We start from the raw sequence: 17,603 nt of genomic DNA, 5'->3' as shown, positions 1-17,603 counted from the left end.
TTGCCAAGCGAAGGCAATATTTCCTATGGCATCCATGATGTTATATTTTTTTCAAAATTGCACAAAACAAACATAGATTTAAGGGAAGTACAGTGCTATGACTAATTGTCATCTTTTGCTGATTGGTTTGTGTTTGCATTGTATTATATACAAATCAATGAAATGATGCAATAATTTGAATTAGCATAAAGTTTGAGCTTTTTTAGGCTTCAAGCAGACCATGTTATATTGAGGCAGCGTTAAGTGGGGCCTTATTGTACTTTAAAAGGAAAAAGGTAATAAATTAAATGCAGCTTTAAATTTTAAAACATTATTATTAAACAAAAACATACATTTTTATATTACTTTTATGAGACTTCTTTAAAATAACTAGACTTCTTGTTTCAAAAATTTATTCTTCTCTTAGTGCATGACTTGATAACAGCAAACAGTATTTTCTATTTTTTATACTCTTATTGAACATTCAATGTTAGTTTTTTAAGAGATTCACAGACATGAAACATTTCACCAAGTTCTTTTAATGTGAATTTCATCATTACTGTCTAAATTTATCATCTCAAACATTATCACACTGCACTTTACAATTTTCAAGTTGTATAATTTCTTCTGCAATACCATTAATTTTACAGTTGAATTCTTGAAAATCATGTGTGTATTCAAGAATAAATTTTTCCTAAACAGTTTTTATGTTAGTTAGTGTAATTTTTCTCTGTACTTCTTTAATATTTTCAAGAATATTTTTATGCTAAAATTTTATGATTTTATCAAACATTCTTTTTTATCAAGTGGTAGTCTCTTTAATCCGATTAATGGTAGACTGTCTCACAGCTAAACAGGTTTAATAACTCCTTTATTGGCTTTTTTTACATATGTATTTTGGATCAGCGTTATTACTCCTGATCCCTCCTCAGTGCTTTAAGTTCTTCATATACTCCCCAACACCCATACAGCACCCTCCGAGTTCTGTTTACATATCCGTTTTACAATATTGTTTATTTCCCTTTCACCAGTGTACCTCAGTAATAGTACTGGCCTTCTTTAAAAATATTCCAAACCTTTACATTTTCAAAATAGTTTTATAACACACTTTTAAAATAATCCAACAAACACTACATTTTACAATTCTAGAACATTTTCCACAGTACAGTTTTTTAAAGAAGGCCAGTACTATTACTGAGGTACACTGGTGAAAGGGAAATAAACAATATTGTAAAATGGATATGTAAACAGAACTCGGAGAGTGCTGTATGGGTGTTGGGGAGTATATGAAGAACTAAAGCACTGAGGAGGGATCAGGAGTGATAACGCTGATCCAAAATGCATATGTAAAAAAAGCCAATAAAGGAGTTATTAAACCTGTTTAGCTGTGAGACAGTCTATCGTTAATCGGATTAAAGAGACTACCACTTGATAAACATAAAATACAGCTACTAAAGAAAATTTAATAAACATTCTTTTTGTTTTGAAATTTCAATTGCATGGTTAAATAGGTAATATGCTTTAAATCCTGAAATGATCCACAGAGTGGAGTAATGAAGTCATATTTGATGGTAAAAAAATTAGATTAACATTTTGACACAAATTATTAGGTTTTGTTGAAAGATCAAGAATATTATTTAAAATTAACAAAATTATAAATTCAAGATTTATGTAGCAAAATGAATTGCATGCTTTTTTGATATTGCCAGTTTAAATTTAAACTCAGTCAGAAAATTTTGATTTAAGTGATTCAAAACATACTATGGACTTTTTCTGGTGTGTTTTGAAAAGCTGTCAACGAAGAGACTAAAGTCATTTCCTGGTCTTTTGCTTGTCCCAGGATTCTGGGAAAAAAGTGAACTGTTTCCTGGGATCCTGGGATATAATTAATTATTTTTAAGATATAAAATAAATCTTAAAATTGAATGATATATAATTATCTTTCATTTTTAAGTAACTTAATACATCTTGCAATGTCCAAGATAATAATTTTAATGATGCTGTGTAAAATATATATTAAAAATTACCTTTGAATTACATAGAAATTTTCACAAATAGAAAAAAATTTATTAAAGTTGTTGGAAACTGCTTACAACAAAAATGCCTTTGAATTGAGTTGAAAATTTAAAGAAAAAAATAAACTTAGATCATACTTCTAAGTTACAAGGTAATTTTCATTATTTAAATAAAACACAATACAAAATATTATCGTAAAGTTTTATAATAAGATTTTAAAAAGCAAAGATGGTCAATACTCCAATCACTCAATTTGGTTCTTATTTTAGTAATGAGATGTCCTGCTACCGAGAATGTCCTTTTCGATTCAATTAATGTGGGTGAAATCATCTTTAATACATTTAAGAGAAGACTGATGTTATGTGTTTTTTCACCTGTAGCCTGGAAGATTTCTAGTTCATTTTCAAGATGCATTACAGTATTTCTTTTGCCATCCAGTATTCTTGACTTGTCTACCTTGGCTGCTTTAATAGCAGCATCAAGGTTATAGCCCGATAATTCAGCAGTCTGTTTGTCTTTAATAATTAATCAGGTTTATAAAGAAAAACTTCATACTTGCAACTTTGTACTCATTTGTATCCTTATCCAATTTGCACAACCTGGCATTACAGAGTTTTTGAAGCCTACTGGGCATGGTTAAAAATCAAGACAGCGTAAGCACAAATTAATCCAGATATTACAGGTTCTGACAAGTAAAGAATTTTCAGAGTCATGCCACAAATAAACTACGTGTTGATTATTGACCATTTGTGAGATGTCATTACAAGAAAAAATTTAAAAAACTAATAAGTAGGTTTAAAATTAATAAATACAAATGTATTCTGACAGTTTATGGATTAATTATACTTTCTATTTGCAAAATTTCCTCAACCTTAACACAAAGTAAGAAAAAAGTGAATTTTTAAGAAATGTGCGGGATTTCTTGGGATGAGAAGAATTTCCCAGATAAAAAAGCAGCCTGGATTTCATTGGAGAAACCCTAGAAGAGACGTTATAAGCAGTTGAGAAATCATGAATTTGGAAATTTTTAATAAATATAAATGTATTGTAAAAAATAAGAATTGTTGAAACTCTTCTTTCCCTTGGAATGATTGCAAAAAATGATGTTTGGGTTTGGCATTTGTTAAGTAAAAAAGCAAATTGAATTAAATGTAAAAATGTATTGCATCATGAACTTGTTAAAAAAACAAGAATTGGACATTTCATATTTTGAACTTAAAAAAGACTAAATGAAAACTTTTATTTGATGTAAAACTCTCTATAACTCAAAGTTTTGGAGCAATAATCGGATTTTAGTATCAAATTAATACCCACAATAACTTAAGAACCGTGTTAATTGAAACTGCAATAACTCGGGTAGCCCTGTATTATATTCATTTGGATTATATTCAGCAGAATTTATAAATATGAAAATATGTGTGGTATAAGTCCCCATACTTAGGCAAAACACATCAAAGTTACTCAATATATTTGCTATGTTCACCATTATGTATTATACACATGTTGAGATGTTCTTCCCATGCCTGTTGGACACATGACATATCTGATGATAGGGAATCACAAGCCTCGATGATCCTCTTTTTCTTGTGATTGATGATGATAATTTTCTACTGGTAAACAGTGGTCTTCAAGAGTTTCCAGAGAAAATTAACAGGATAAAGTCTGGTGATCATGTGGTCATTCAGTTGGTCTGCAATGACTTGATCCAACCAATTTCTAATGTTAGTGCCTTAATGAGAGGATATCCCATCATATTGGAAATACAGCAGGAAATTATCATCACCATTAACAGTATGACAATAATTTTAAACATCTCTACATATATCTTCATTATCAGGTTATTTTCAGTAATGATTGGTCTAATCATATGATGTTTCCATAGGCCACACCAGATGATGGCCAATCCTTTATCCTGACATTTGCTGTTGGTGAATGGTGTGGATTTGTGTTGCACAAAAAGTGCAAGTTTTACTGATTGATCTCACTTCTCAGGTAAAAGTAAGTCTCACTCAAAAACAACATCAATAAAGAGAAGGGTGTCTTATGCAACTTGTGTTGCTGCTCATTCAAAAATCTCAAAAAGCTATTAATTAACAAAACTTGAATTTATTGATTAATTTTGTGATGGTATCATGTATAATGGGTGCTTGTTGTTGAACAGCTCAGCAACAGTTCAGCAACTATTAGATCCACTTAAGAGAACAATCTTGATTGTTTCATCTTCTCCATTCATTTAGCTAAAAAACATTATGTAGAGAGGGGAAAAAACACTGTATATGGAAACTTTTGCCATGCCCCTTGTATGTATGCTCAAGATGTATATTAAATTTATTATAATTTCTATTAATTTTCATTATTATTTTTTATTTCATATATTAATTATAAGTATTTTGGATTGTCAGGCCAATGAGTGAAAGTTTGGGTAGAAAACCAAAGTGGTATGAGGATTTACAACAGTAAATATTTTATAATACTTTTTAATAATAATAACTACAAAAATTAATATTTTAAATAATTAAAATATTAATACATATTTGTTTATTTTATAAAGGAAACCACCATTATTAAATTCAAGAACTAATTCTGTTGAAAAACCTACTTGGTTGTCTTCTAAAACAGGTTAGCTACTTTTTTTTATAAGTTAACTTATTTGAACATATTTTTCCATTGAAACTTAATTTTAATAATAGAGAAATTTCAGTTTTACACAATTTTATAGAATAAAAAAATACAAATTTTATTTATTTTTTAAAAATTTTCCATCTTTGTGTGTTAAAATATGTGCTAAATGTAAAAATGTAAAAATTTATATATGTGTTATGTAGAAGTTTCTCATCTTTATTTGCTATATTATCAATAGAACATGACTCAAGAATAAAAATAGCAATTTTTTTAAAATATTTCCTTAATATAATATTGTAATAATAATAAATTATTGATTTTCCTAACAAAATTACTTTTTGTCTGTTTACCTGTGTTTATTAATATAGACATTTAAATTTAATTTATTATTTTTTAAAATTAAATTTAGAACTACATAAATTCTATAAATATTTTTCTTTATAAAAATTAAACTTTAATTTTTTGTGACCGTTACAGTGGCACTGGCACCCATGATTTCAGGCGCATAGGAACCTTCGTGTAATGGTAATCACACAAGCAGTTGCATATTAGAGAATGAATGGGTCTGGGATAGAGGAGGATGCAGTTGTAAACACTCTCTAGTTTGTCGTGCAGTTAACTGTTACTTCACTCTCAATTCTTTCATTTATGTATGTGAAAATATATATCTGTATACCTGTAAATTTATCTGTCTTTATTCCTGATAGTGCCCAAAGCGGAACCGGGCTATGTACTAAAATTGGTACCTAATAAACTTAAAATGAATGAATGTAAACACTCTCTCTCTGATAGGCATGCATAAAGGTTTAGGCTCTCCCTCTGTTTATACTTTTCTTTATGAATTTATATTTACTTGAAGAATAAATATCTATTTTATGGTTAAATGTATAGTGGAGTGTATTATTTCTGTTGCAGTTTCTCAACTTCCTCCTCCATCCCAGACCTGTTTGTTCCCTCATATGCGACCACTTGCACAGTAATTATTTGGAAAGTTCTTGTGTGCCTAAAGTCACAGGTAGTGTCAGTCCTGACTTGGGCATTGCTGATGAAGCCGTTGCTGTGATGGTCACTTTCCATCAAAGCTTGTCAGAAGAGCTATGTTATTTGCATAATTTAAATGAGAAATAAACATGGAAATCCTTTTTACATTTACTCTATATATGTATTAACAAAATTGTATTTTTGCAGAATGACCAGCATGCCACATAAAAACGGGAGACCAGCATGCTGGTTACACTGAGACTAAAATATAAAATTAATCAGATGTAACAAAAATAGTTAATTAAACGTTAAAGAAAACATTCTTCTGAGTACAATAAAATAACAACATTGTAATTTGACTTAAAATCAGGAAGAGAGTTTTTATTTACAAGAAATAAAACAATTAATGACTTATTAACAGTAGTAGTAGGTCAGTCAGTCAGTGTGGGCTGCACTGACCATCAACCCTGACCTTAAAAATAACACCTTCCTCTCAAATTTCACACAAAGTAGATGTTAATTGGTGTAAGCTTAGATAATATACATCCAGTTTCTTAAATTTATTATGTTTATGTTTTTGACTCAAATAATAAAATACACATAAAAATAAAAAAATACTTTTGGAATTCCATGAGTATTTTATATTGTTAGAAATAACACAAAATGAAGAAATTAATTCTTTTCTGTTAATGGGACACCAGTTGTAACTTTAATCCAATGTGCGATACCATCGTCCGCTAAGACTATTGTGTTTAACTATTTAGCCCATGTGACTGTGCTGGCTTTGAGTAGCTCACTTTACTGCGGAGTACTTGATGTTATATAATTTTAGGGGGTGTGGGGCTCTCCCCACTTGGCACTGAGGTAAAATTGCACAACTACATGAGAAGTGTGTAGAAAAGGCATTATACTGATACATGTTATTCACCTCCAAAGATCAGTTTTTATCTCATGAAACATCTACAATTCTGAGGGTGATGCGAAACCCCTTATTCAAAGCTTGAATCTTACCATATTAGCTGGCATGCAGTTAACAGAAAAGTACGAAGAAATTAAATACATAATTATGGGCAAGCGCCAAATCCGACAGAGGGCGCTCAAGATGGCTGCCGAAACAGGTAAGGAACCGACCATGTGTTTGTTCAATGCCTGAGCTGAATCAGTTTCCGTCGGTGACGACTGTTGCGATGACCAAATGGAGAACAAATCATTGAATTTATGTCAAATTCTCAGTGGCATGCCGTCATTGGAAGCGATGGAAGTGCCGATTCCACCTTCCAATGACCTTCCCTTGTATTTTATAAAATATAAATTTTCATATTTTAACGTACTTTGCATTAATTAAAATTAATATTTTATTATAACTGCATTATGTATCTTTTCTATATTACAATACTACATGTGAAAAAACGATAAGATTGCTATTGTATATTCGAATAATTCAGTGGCGGAAGGAATGTCGAAACCGGTCAGTTTCCAATCAGCCAGATTATATAGGCATTGGCACATGTGGTTTACAGAGCGCCAACCTCACCCGGTTTAGCTGGTAGAAGCAACACACGCGTAAAGCGTCCAATTTTATATCCCGGGCCGGTTCTGAGCTGTTGGCCGCCTGCCTGTCAACTTCCAAGCAGCCAGATTATAGGCATTGGCGCATGCGCTTTACAGAGCACCAACCTCACCCGGTTTAGCTGGTGGATGCTTTACACATAAAGCTTCTAATTTTATATCCCGGACTGGTTGTGGGCTGTTAGCTGCCTGTCTGCTAGATATTCGGCCGCCCTCACCCGATTATGTGAACCATGACTAGACTAGATCAACGGCGGGCAACCCCCGGCCCGCGGGCCAGCTACGGCTCGCGAAAAGTTTCTGTCCTGGCCCGCAAGATCTTTAATAGATTATTAAATTGGAAAATTAACTAATTAATAGTTAATTTTCCAATTCTTTGTAATTTTCGAAAACGATAAGAGAAATAAATGTAGTATAAACTTTTTATTTATTTATTTCATATTTGCAGACTAAAAAAATTACGAGTCACAAAAAGGCGTCAATTAACTACTACGACCCGCAGAAAAAACGTAAAATTCATTCTGGCCCATGTTATAAAAAAGGTTGCCCATCCTAGACTAGATTTATAACTTAACCCAACCGATAGGAAAAAATCCATTAAAATATTTGATATATTTATTCTGCGTTTATTCCACTCTCCCATCTTATATTACTTACGGATTTTAATGTTAAACCGCTGATATTACGATTTAGTATGTCCCATCTGTAAGGGGATGCAGAAAAAACGTGTACAATTCTAGTAGTGTTAAAAAATTAACTGTTACTTTGGCAGCATCATTTACAACCAAATTTAATGAATGAGATGTACTGTACAATGTACAAAAAAAGCTCTAGAATTTATTTTCCTTAAATTTACGATTTATGTATCCATTGTCATAAAAATTTCTTTCCACTTCTTTCCCAAGACCACAGATATTCGAGTACAAAGAAACCGGTTTCGACTTATTTCTACTCAAGAAGTAGTTAAATAATTAAGTGATTAGGGAATTAGAAACATAAATAAAACCCTGATGAAAGAGCTGAAATTTTACTTAAACAGAAGCTTAACCGAACCAATCTCTTGCTGAGTACAGCGGGGTCTGATCTCTTCATAATATTAGATGTAATAAAGACAGAAATTTTTCCAGTTCAATGAGAGTGACCGAAAAGTTGTAAATTTTGGAAATTTCTGTGAACACTCAGTCCTGAAATGAATTAGTTAGAAAACGAACGACGGACAATCTGTTAAGTTTAACATATTTAGATTTTCACAGCTATGGTGAGAAACGTTTAAAATCTACAACAACCCTGTTGTCTCCTTTGATATATACTAGTGATGCGACAAAAGAGGCATTTGACATTGACTGGTATCGGCACCCTCGGGATTTGGCACGCACACACCTACCTGGACCGTCTCTGATTCCATTCATTAGCCCTCGTAGGGAGCTATTTCACTAAGTGGATTGTTTTAAGATTTAAAAAGTAAAGAATATTTTGTTATTTTTATGTACGTTTCTTCACAAAGTTATATTTAATTATAAGTTTCTTTAAAAGTATATTCATACAATTGAAGAATTTTTTGTACTAGGCATGTATATTCTGTTTACCAAGTAAGTTTTTCTGATAATTTTAATTTTAGCCCTTATATCATGGCTAGTGATTAAAAAATTTATTTTAAAAAAGTTTTGGCTCAAGACCATATAATGAAAAAGAAAACATTATTAAAAGAGAAAGACCAATGCCTAAATTAAATATAAATACGTCGACAAAAAAATTTTGACATTTTGACGATAAAATTTATGACGAATGACGATTCTTTCGTAAAATTGAAGCAATTTGGAAATCAAAATAGAATAGAATTTAACATTGGTAGACAATATAAAATAAATATTGAAAATTATAACAAGATAATTACGATTAATAGGTATATTTAAATTAATAGATGTTATATGTTTTTTCTCAAAGCAAGAATTGGCATTTAGAGGCCATAGGGAATTTATTGAATCTAATAACGAAGGTAATTATATTGAACTTTCTTATTTATTAAGTACGTCAGATAATCTATTAAAAATACATTTAAAGAAATATACGGTTTTTACTGGCTTATCGAACAAACGAATACGAACGGGCCCTGACGCGCAATTAATTGATTGCCCCTGTAAGTCGGCTTCTTACAGAAACACAGCTTTCCTATCATCAAATGTCACGGCACGCCACTGCAAATTCTAGACTGTATCAGCGACAGGAAACGTTGTCTTGTAGAAAGTGAAGCCGTTTTGGATGCTGGACACGTCGTATTTTGTGGATTAAACTCTAACAACAACACTGAAAGTTCATGTTGCTTTAGTGTTTCAATCTCAGATATTGTCGTTTTAATACATCTCAATTACGGGGAGAATGCACGTGCAAAGCGGGGCTGTCTGGTTTTCATAAACATGTAATAGCCAAGCATAATACTAAAATGAAAACAAAAAAATGTAAATTAACTTATATTTTCAATTAAGAATTTTTAAAAGTTTGACTGGAAAGTTATCTCAACATAGGTAAATTTTCTATCTTCATATACATATTTTCTTTCCGATCTGCGTACAAAAACAATTTTTCAACAGGCATGTCCATTTACAAAAAAAAATTAGACATTTTTTTTCTTTTTATGTGGACGGCTTCAGATTTTCAAAAGAATAATTTTCAAACTTGAATTTGAATATTACCGTACGTCATGACTACATAAGAATTATTATTTAAAAATAAAATAAAAGACTATCGTCTGTAGAATTAAAACACTTCTCACCTGTTACACGTTAACAGGTGAGAAGTGTTAAATATTTTAAGCAGTATACACCATGTTCCAATATAAAAACATAATTTTATTTATCATAATAGTTATGTTCAGTGTTGTTGTTAGAGTTTAATCCACAAAATACGATGTGTCCAGCATCCAAAACGGTTTCACCTTCTACAAGACAACGATTCCTGTCGGTTCCTTACCTGTTTCAGCTGCCATTTTGAGCGCCCTCTGTCGGATTTGGTGCTTGCCAATAGTTTTTGATGTAATGTTGACAGTTTTACAGATTTAGAATAAAAAGTTGTTCGTTTTTTAATGCACTTTTTACACAGGGATGTATAACCCTACTCAAACCAGAATGCAAGCATTCTGGTTTGAGTAGGGTTATACATTCCTGTGTAGAAAGTGCATTAAAAAACTAGCATGCCAGCTTTTATCATACAGAAATATCTGGTTTCTTGGTCTCTCTCGGCTAGACCGGCATGCTGGTCATTCCACGAAAATATAGTGTTATTTCCAAATTATACTAATACTAATGGTTGTCATTTTTGTACATTTCAAATTTGATTTATCTTTATAAATTTCAGTTTTAAAGTATCAAGAATTTTATTAAACTTTATTAGTTCTGATTAATCTTTTTCATAGAAAATATGCCTGTACAATTATTTGAATAAATAAATAAAAATAAAAAAACTAATATTTATGATGTTGCAGAAAGATAATAGGAGATAAAGTATGTGTTAAATTAACAATCGTATAATTTTAATCAATTGTTGAGTTTTATTAGCAAGTTTTGCAGCAAAAACTAGATGATTCAGAATATTGTTTTGATTCCCTACAGAGTTATTCTTTATTTTTTATTATTTTATTTTTAGCACACACACACACACTTGCACACTTAACAGAGCAGCAATTGTAAAGTTGATGGAAAGACAGATTGTGAGAATTATTCTAAAATTCTTGATTGGAGAGGATTCACCAAAATACTAGCTCAGAGAAGACTATTTTCAAAACTTGACGTCTTCAATTTTCTGATATTTTTTCTTAATTCTCTTATTATTTTAATGAAAATAATAATTAATTACTGACATAATGATGGGGATAATTAAGACTGCAATAATTTTGATTGGAATTTCAAAATGCCATCAAAACTTCATATGGGAGTTGTCTAGATATTATTCCTGGAGATGTATTTCTTACTGATTTGTTATCTTACTTTTCTTTTACTATACTAATTACATTTTAATCCTTTTTAAGAGTATGACTATCAATATTTAATTAAACATTTCATAAATTACTTTTATATAATATAACTATAACTGATGTCATGTTAGGTAAAAATTGAGATGATATCTGTTTATTCTCATTAATAACTGAATTTTACATCTGTGAAATACTTTAATCAACATGAATATTAAGATCTGTCAACTTGGTCATGGTAGAGGAATATATCTTACAATAAAGTAGTTTTGTTCTTTATTCTGCAAGACTTATCTTAAAAAAATAACTTATCATTTTTGTTTGTAGGGTTGAAATTAATTTAGTCATAAATAAATTTTCAGATCATAAATATGATAAAAATTATTTCAGTTCTATAAATGCAATTAATACTTTTGCTGCCATCATTGAAGAAAGTTGTACTGAATATGCTGATTCATTTTTTCAACAAGTATGCTAGTTATACACAAATTAAAAATAAAAATTTTTTCATTTCAAGTAAACTTTATGGAATTATATGTGATGATGCAAAATTGAGTCATCAGCACTTACTGAAGGACAAAATGAAGAAAAACCATTATATTTAAATATGTCTTGGGAGGGCAAGAAATCAAGCAGTAAAATATAATCTTAAAAATGTTTCTTACACTTCAAGTCAATGAAAAATAACTATATTTACTGAAAACTTCCATCATCTAAATCAGTGTTTCTCAAACTTTTTGGTCCGCGACCCCCTTTTGCACTTACTCATTCTTCAAGGATCCTTTGAAAATTTTTATGTGTAGAAAAACATCTCGGAGGGAGGGGGTTAATTTAAATTCAAGAGGAGTTCATTTCTTTTGTTTAATTAATCTAGTCCATGTTGAAATTTCTCTCCGTTGCATGTCGCTTTGCGTTGAATTTTTGTCAATGTTAATACTAACAAAATTTTTTTAAAAATTATTTCTTTATTTTTCACAAACAAAATAAATATATTGAAGAATATAAAAACAAAAAACATTATATTTTGGAAGTTAATCTAGTCTCAAAACATTCCGATTCAGCACAACACAGTTCTCAGAAAAACAAGCAAAACTTACCACTCACAATGGGAAAAAAGTCTTGTTCGAATACTGGCGCGTTCTTAAGTACCCTCTCATGGTCGCGCCAGTGTTGCCAGCTAAAAACGCATATCAACTAAAATAATATTGGAGTATCTCAAGACATAGCCAAATATTGCAGCGCCACAGCACTAGCGGAAATTCGAATTTACCGACTGAAACGCTTTCGGTTGATCGGTTTTCGGATAATCGACACTCTACTGTATTTCTAACTCGACTTGCCTACAGACGTAACGCTGCTAGTAAACACCGTTCCAAATGACAACACTGTTCTATCATAGTTTAGGCGGAGAGTGAAACTTGGACAATAAATAAACCAGATTCCCCAATGGCGCACAAATTTATGAATATTATATTTAGGCTCGTATTTAAATATTTGTATTGTTTTTATTATTTATATGTGCAATTTATTTAAGTAAAAATTATTATATATTTTTTTTATTTCTATTATTTCTAAACATGAATCCATAGTAAATTTATAAAATATTTGAAAAAAAATTGATCTGGCATCAATTTTTCAGCAACCCCCCAAATATTTTTCATGATTCCCTTGGGGGTTGCGACCCCCATTTTGAGAATCACTGATCTAAATGATGCAAATTTGTGTCAATTGGCAGCAAATGTTAACAATATGCTTATTGCATTTTAGTATATATTTGATATATGACAAATAATTATAATGATATATTACAATATGTTACAAATTAACATTTTATATCATTTCTTTATATGGTATTTGAAATCGGTGTGTATCAAATTGTTAACATAGTAATATTTTTATCAGTTAAAATTAAATTTGTAAAATATAAACTTTTGTATTTTATTTTTAATCAGAACTTCAAGATAATTACAGTGAAACAAGAAGCCATAGTCAAACTAGCAGAAGAAATAGTTTTGAAACAGTTGATTTTCTTGATTTCTCAATAAATAAACCAGAATCACCGTAAGAAATTTGAAAAGATTTTCATATTTTCCATTAAATAAAAACCATAAATCTAGATTTTTGAATTTAACATTTATAGTTTTTTATTACTTTCAGAAATGATTCATTATTTGATGATAATGTGAAAACTCCAAGAGAATCATCTGCTCGATTTGGGAGAAGAGCTCCAAAATCTGATCATGCAGATTCAGGTTAGTTGTTTATTTGACATAGTATATTTCCTGTATTTCATAAATAAATTATTTACAATAATATTTTCTATAAACTTCTAACTAGTATAATGAAAGTAATTGGATGATAATTATTTTATTTGTGCTTCTAATAAATATTTTACTTCTTTTTCAAAATTCATAAAATTTAAAATATCAGTATTAAATGTGAATATAAATGTCAATTTTTATTATTTTCTAAATTAGTATATTTAATTTATATTTTATCATTAAAAAACAACTTAATTGTTATATTTGATTATTTTCAAATATTAAATTTAGGTTACAAAAGTGAGAGAGAAAGATCTCATAGCAGAGTCAGCATTAATGATAATTCACAATTAGAAGATTATTGGATGTCACTGCATGTATTTGAACATTCACATAAGGGCAGGCTTAGTATGTCTGTGGATGCAGAAGGTAATTTTTAAAATGATATAATGACTATTACAAATTTAATTTAAGATTAATAATTATTATTTGCCATATAGTTCTAGTATAGCTAAAAACGAATCTTGAGATTATTATTTTTAGAAAATAAAAACTATGGTAGTACAAAAAACTGTAACAGAAAAATCTATCATTTGTCATTGTTTTCAATCTGAACAAAAATGTTTGAACAAAAATGATCTAATTAATAAACTCAAAATAATGTTGAAAAAGAAGGATTATACTTTGGAATGCTTGAGAGTTTGACTTAGTAAAAGGCAAATAATTTGGAATAAAGTAGTGTAGTTAATTATTATATGTCAGAAACAGCTAACAAAGTGCATAATTTCTTATTATTTTCTACTGTTACATGTTAGTAATGAGAAACAAACTCTTACATGTTTAAATATGAAATGATGACTCCACAAAGTCATGTTTTAACAATTTTGTGAATAGAAAAACGAAAATCTACATATTTAACAAATGAGAATCAGAGCTGAATAACAACAGTTCCATAGGATGATGATTTTACTCCACTTACTGCTATTTGGAATATAGTCATACCTCGGGTTTTGAACACTTTGGTTTTCAAGCAATTTGGTCCACGAACAATTTTGAACTTGTATTTGCCCTAGTTGCCATATGATAACTCAGGTGTGGCTCAGCAGATTAGAGAGCATTAGAGAGACAAATGATCAATTCCCTATACTTCCTACGTTAAAGAAAATCTATGGCTTTACCAATCAATGACAAGACTACTGATTCAGAAGTTAGTGTTGCCAAGATTGCTTACATCATTAGACATCTTGAGATGAATCATAGACAATGTTGCTATTTAAATTAGATTTTAATGTGCATATGGGAAATATACTATTTCTGTTTTTTGGTACATGCTGCACTTGAATCCGAATCAAATTAATTAAAATAAAAACCATGTTAATTGACATTCACTAGTGTAAATGGCATCTGAGAATTCATGTTTAAGTTGTCATGGCTTAAGTTAAATTAAATAACAAAAATTTATTAATATAATATTATATATTATAATTAATTAATATTAAATATAATTAAAAAATTAATTAATTAATTTAAATTTAAATTTAATTCAAATCAATTGAAACACAATATTTCAGAAAGTGTGAATAAAGTACTTGTCAGTTTTGATTGATTTGGTTATATTTCATCCAGGCAGTTAAGAGTTGACTCTCTATTTATAGCACTTCTTTGTAAATTGTTGGTTTCAGTTGGCAGTGATGTAACGTTTTGCTTTTAATTATATACATACATATATATTAAAAGCAAAATGTTTCATCACTGTCAATATACAATATATTGTAATTATAGGCATTTTTATATACAAAATATGGCTAAAAAGATTTTTAAAAAAGCTTTATTTTCGGGATTTGGAATGCATTAATCTATTTTATATTGTTTCTTATGGAAAAATTTTGTTTTGGTTTTAGAACAAATTGGTTTTTAAACAATTTTTAGGAACAAATTAAGTTCGAAAACAGAGGTTTGACTGTACTTCTTTTGTAAAAATAGGGGATCCCCTATATTCCAATAGGGGATGCAGTTTATGTTTCCTGTTATGACAAGTTTTAGCCACCACTGTTATATATTATTGATTTTCCAATATTACTATCCATTATACTCTTGCAAGTTATTTTATATTGTTACAAATAACTCTTTATAAAAATTTTCTCTATCATACATCAAAAATTATATGTATATGTATTGAAACTTTAAAAAATTTATGACTAATAAGTAATGTGTATTTCAAAGTTTTATCTTAGTACAAATTACTATATAAATTACTATCTTAATCTAAATATTTTACTATTTATGTATTTATATTTATGCATTGTTTTTAAATATAGGAGATATTTTAGATATGTATATGAAAGAGGAAAAAATAAAACGTCAACATGCATCAAACGATCAAGCAACTAATGTTGTTCATTCAGAAATGGATAATGTTCAGTTAGTTGAGTAAGTTAAATTGTTTTATAAAAAGTTAATATCTGACTATAAAATGGCATTATTATAATTACTGTATTACTTAATTAGCATAAATATTATCTTATGAAGACATATACAAAAATATACTGTTTTATATAAAAATAAAATTATGTAATTTAATAATTCTGAGTTTTAGAAAAATAGGATTTAACAAAATATTACATTCAATTGATTTCAAGAGGTGAATTTAAAATTTATGTAAATAAAAGAATTAAACATTTTATTACACAAAGTACAGTATATAATTAATTTTTATTAATGATCATTATCTGGAAAAAACAAGACAGTGGTGTCTTAGTTTTTCATTAATAATCCTGTCTAAAAATTTTTTTAAATATAATAAAACTACAAGAATGTTTCTATTAAAGAATAATAATGATGTAAAATGTAAATTGGAATTAAGTTTGCTTTCCATATAAGAAATATTTTAGATATATATGTTATGGACAAAGTAATTAATCAGGCATTATTCATAATGCCCAGTCATTATGAATAATGACCAAAAAGAGTGTGCAGTATGATAAATATTGATTAATTTATCAAATTGACCTGTCATTATGAATACTGCTATCACCTAGTCAGGCAAAGTGATGATAATACATTGAGGGGTGATCATCCGACATACACTAGCCAATCAGCATTCTGAGTTGCCGATTGTATCGCATTGAGTACATATCGCATTTAGTACCAAATTTTAAATTGTGCGACATTTTAATTTGATTAAAAAAACGCCACTTCTTTCATTTAGAAATATTTATTTTTTGTGAATTATTTCAAAGTATTTTAAAAAGAACATGTAATCTTTTAAAACTAAGTACTATTAACTATATTAATTAAATGGTAAAATTTTACCTATGTGCACCATCATGGTGGTGGTTGCAACTGTTTGTGCTCCCAACGGATCCCTCCTGGAGCGGAGCCGCCGGCAGGACGCCGATTGTTTAACATCACTATATATTGATACATACTAATTATTGATATGTGTATTCAAGAACTACCGTGAATAAATAACTAGTGATGTTAAACAATCGGCGGCCTGCCGGTAGCTCCCCTCTGGGAGGAATCCGTTGAGAGCACAAATAGTTGCAACCGCCACCAAATTCGGTACTAAACACAATACATATGCGCAACTCAGATGTGAGTGCTGATTGCTCTAGCGTATTCTGGATGATTACTCCTCAATGTATTATTATTGCTTTGCCGACTAGATGATAGCAGTATTCATAATGATCGGTCAATTTGATAAATTATTGAAATTTATTACAATTTCCAATTTTCTTGGTCATCATTCATAATGACCAGGCATTATGAATAATGCCTGTATTAATCACTTTATCCATAACATATACAAAAAGGAAGTGAAATATGCAAAAATTGATCAACTAATTACTAAAACCTATATTAGGGGAAAAAATGCAGAAAAATAGATACCTCTCTAAAGTAGATATCTCCATAATGGACAGTTTTTGTGGTGTTTAAAAAATATGTAACTGTATTACAATTTATCTCTTATAAAAAACAGAGTAGATTCTCACTGAGTTGACTTCCTTATTCCAAGTTTCTGCTTTCTCATAGTATTATGAAGTAGAATGAAAAATTTTAAGATTATTTTGCAAAATTCAATAAAGTTGAAATTTTTTATTATAGATGAAGTGTGAATTATCTTTCTAGAATTTAATTTGCATACATATTGAAATTGAGATTTAATAATCATCTAATCCAGTGATTCTCAACCACTGTGCTGCGGCACA

The 17,603-nt window shown here is 29.5% G+C and overlaps 1 protein-coding gene across 7 annotated transcripts in view; it reads left to right on the top strand.

Annotated features, from left to right (window-relative positions):
* LOC136981130 (katanin-interacting protein-like) overlaps positions 1-17,603 on the top strand; it is a 96,690-nt gene that overhangs the window by 60,264 nt on the left and 18,823 nt on the right. For all 7 annotated transcript variants that reach the window (XM_067277406.1, XM_067277404.1, XM_067277405.1 and 4 more), the window contains 6 exons: positions 4,398-4,451; positions 4,547-4,614; positions 13,084-13,192; positions 13,289-13,383; positions 13,684-13,821; positions 15,711-15,822. In XM_067277406.1, the coding sequence (XP_067133507.1) occupies positions 4,398-4,451; positions 4,547-4,614; positions 13,084-13,192; positions 13,289-13,383; positions 13,684-13,821; positions 15,711-15,822 (576 nt within the window). The remainder of the gene's footprint in view (positions 1-4,397; positions 4,452-4,546; positions 4,615-13,083; positions 13,193-13,288; positions 13,384-13,683; positions 13,822-15,710; positions 15,823-17,603) is intronic.

The sequence above is a fragment of the Centruroides vittatus genome, unplaced genomic scaffold, assembly GCF_030686945.1.
Source record: "Centruroides vittatus isolate TY-2023 unplaced genomic scaffold, ASM3068694v2 contig_744, whole genome shotgun sequence".
In the NCBI taxonomy this organism is placed as follows: Eukaryota; Metazoa; Arthropoda; class Arachnida; order Scorpiones; family Buthidae; genus Centruroides; species Centruroides vittatus.
This window is presented reverse-complemented; position numbering and strand designations above follow the sequence as displayed.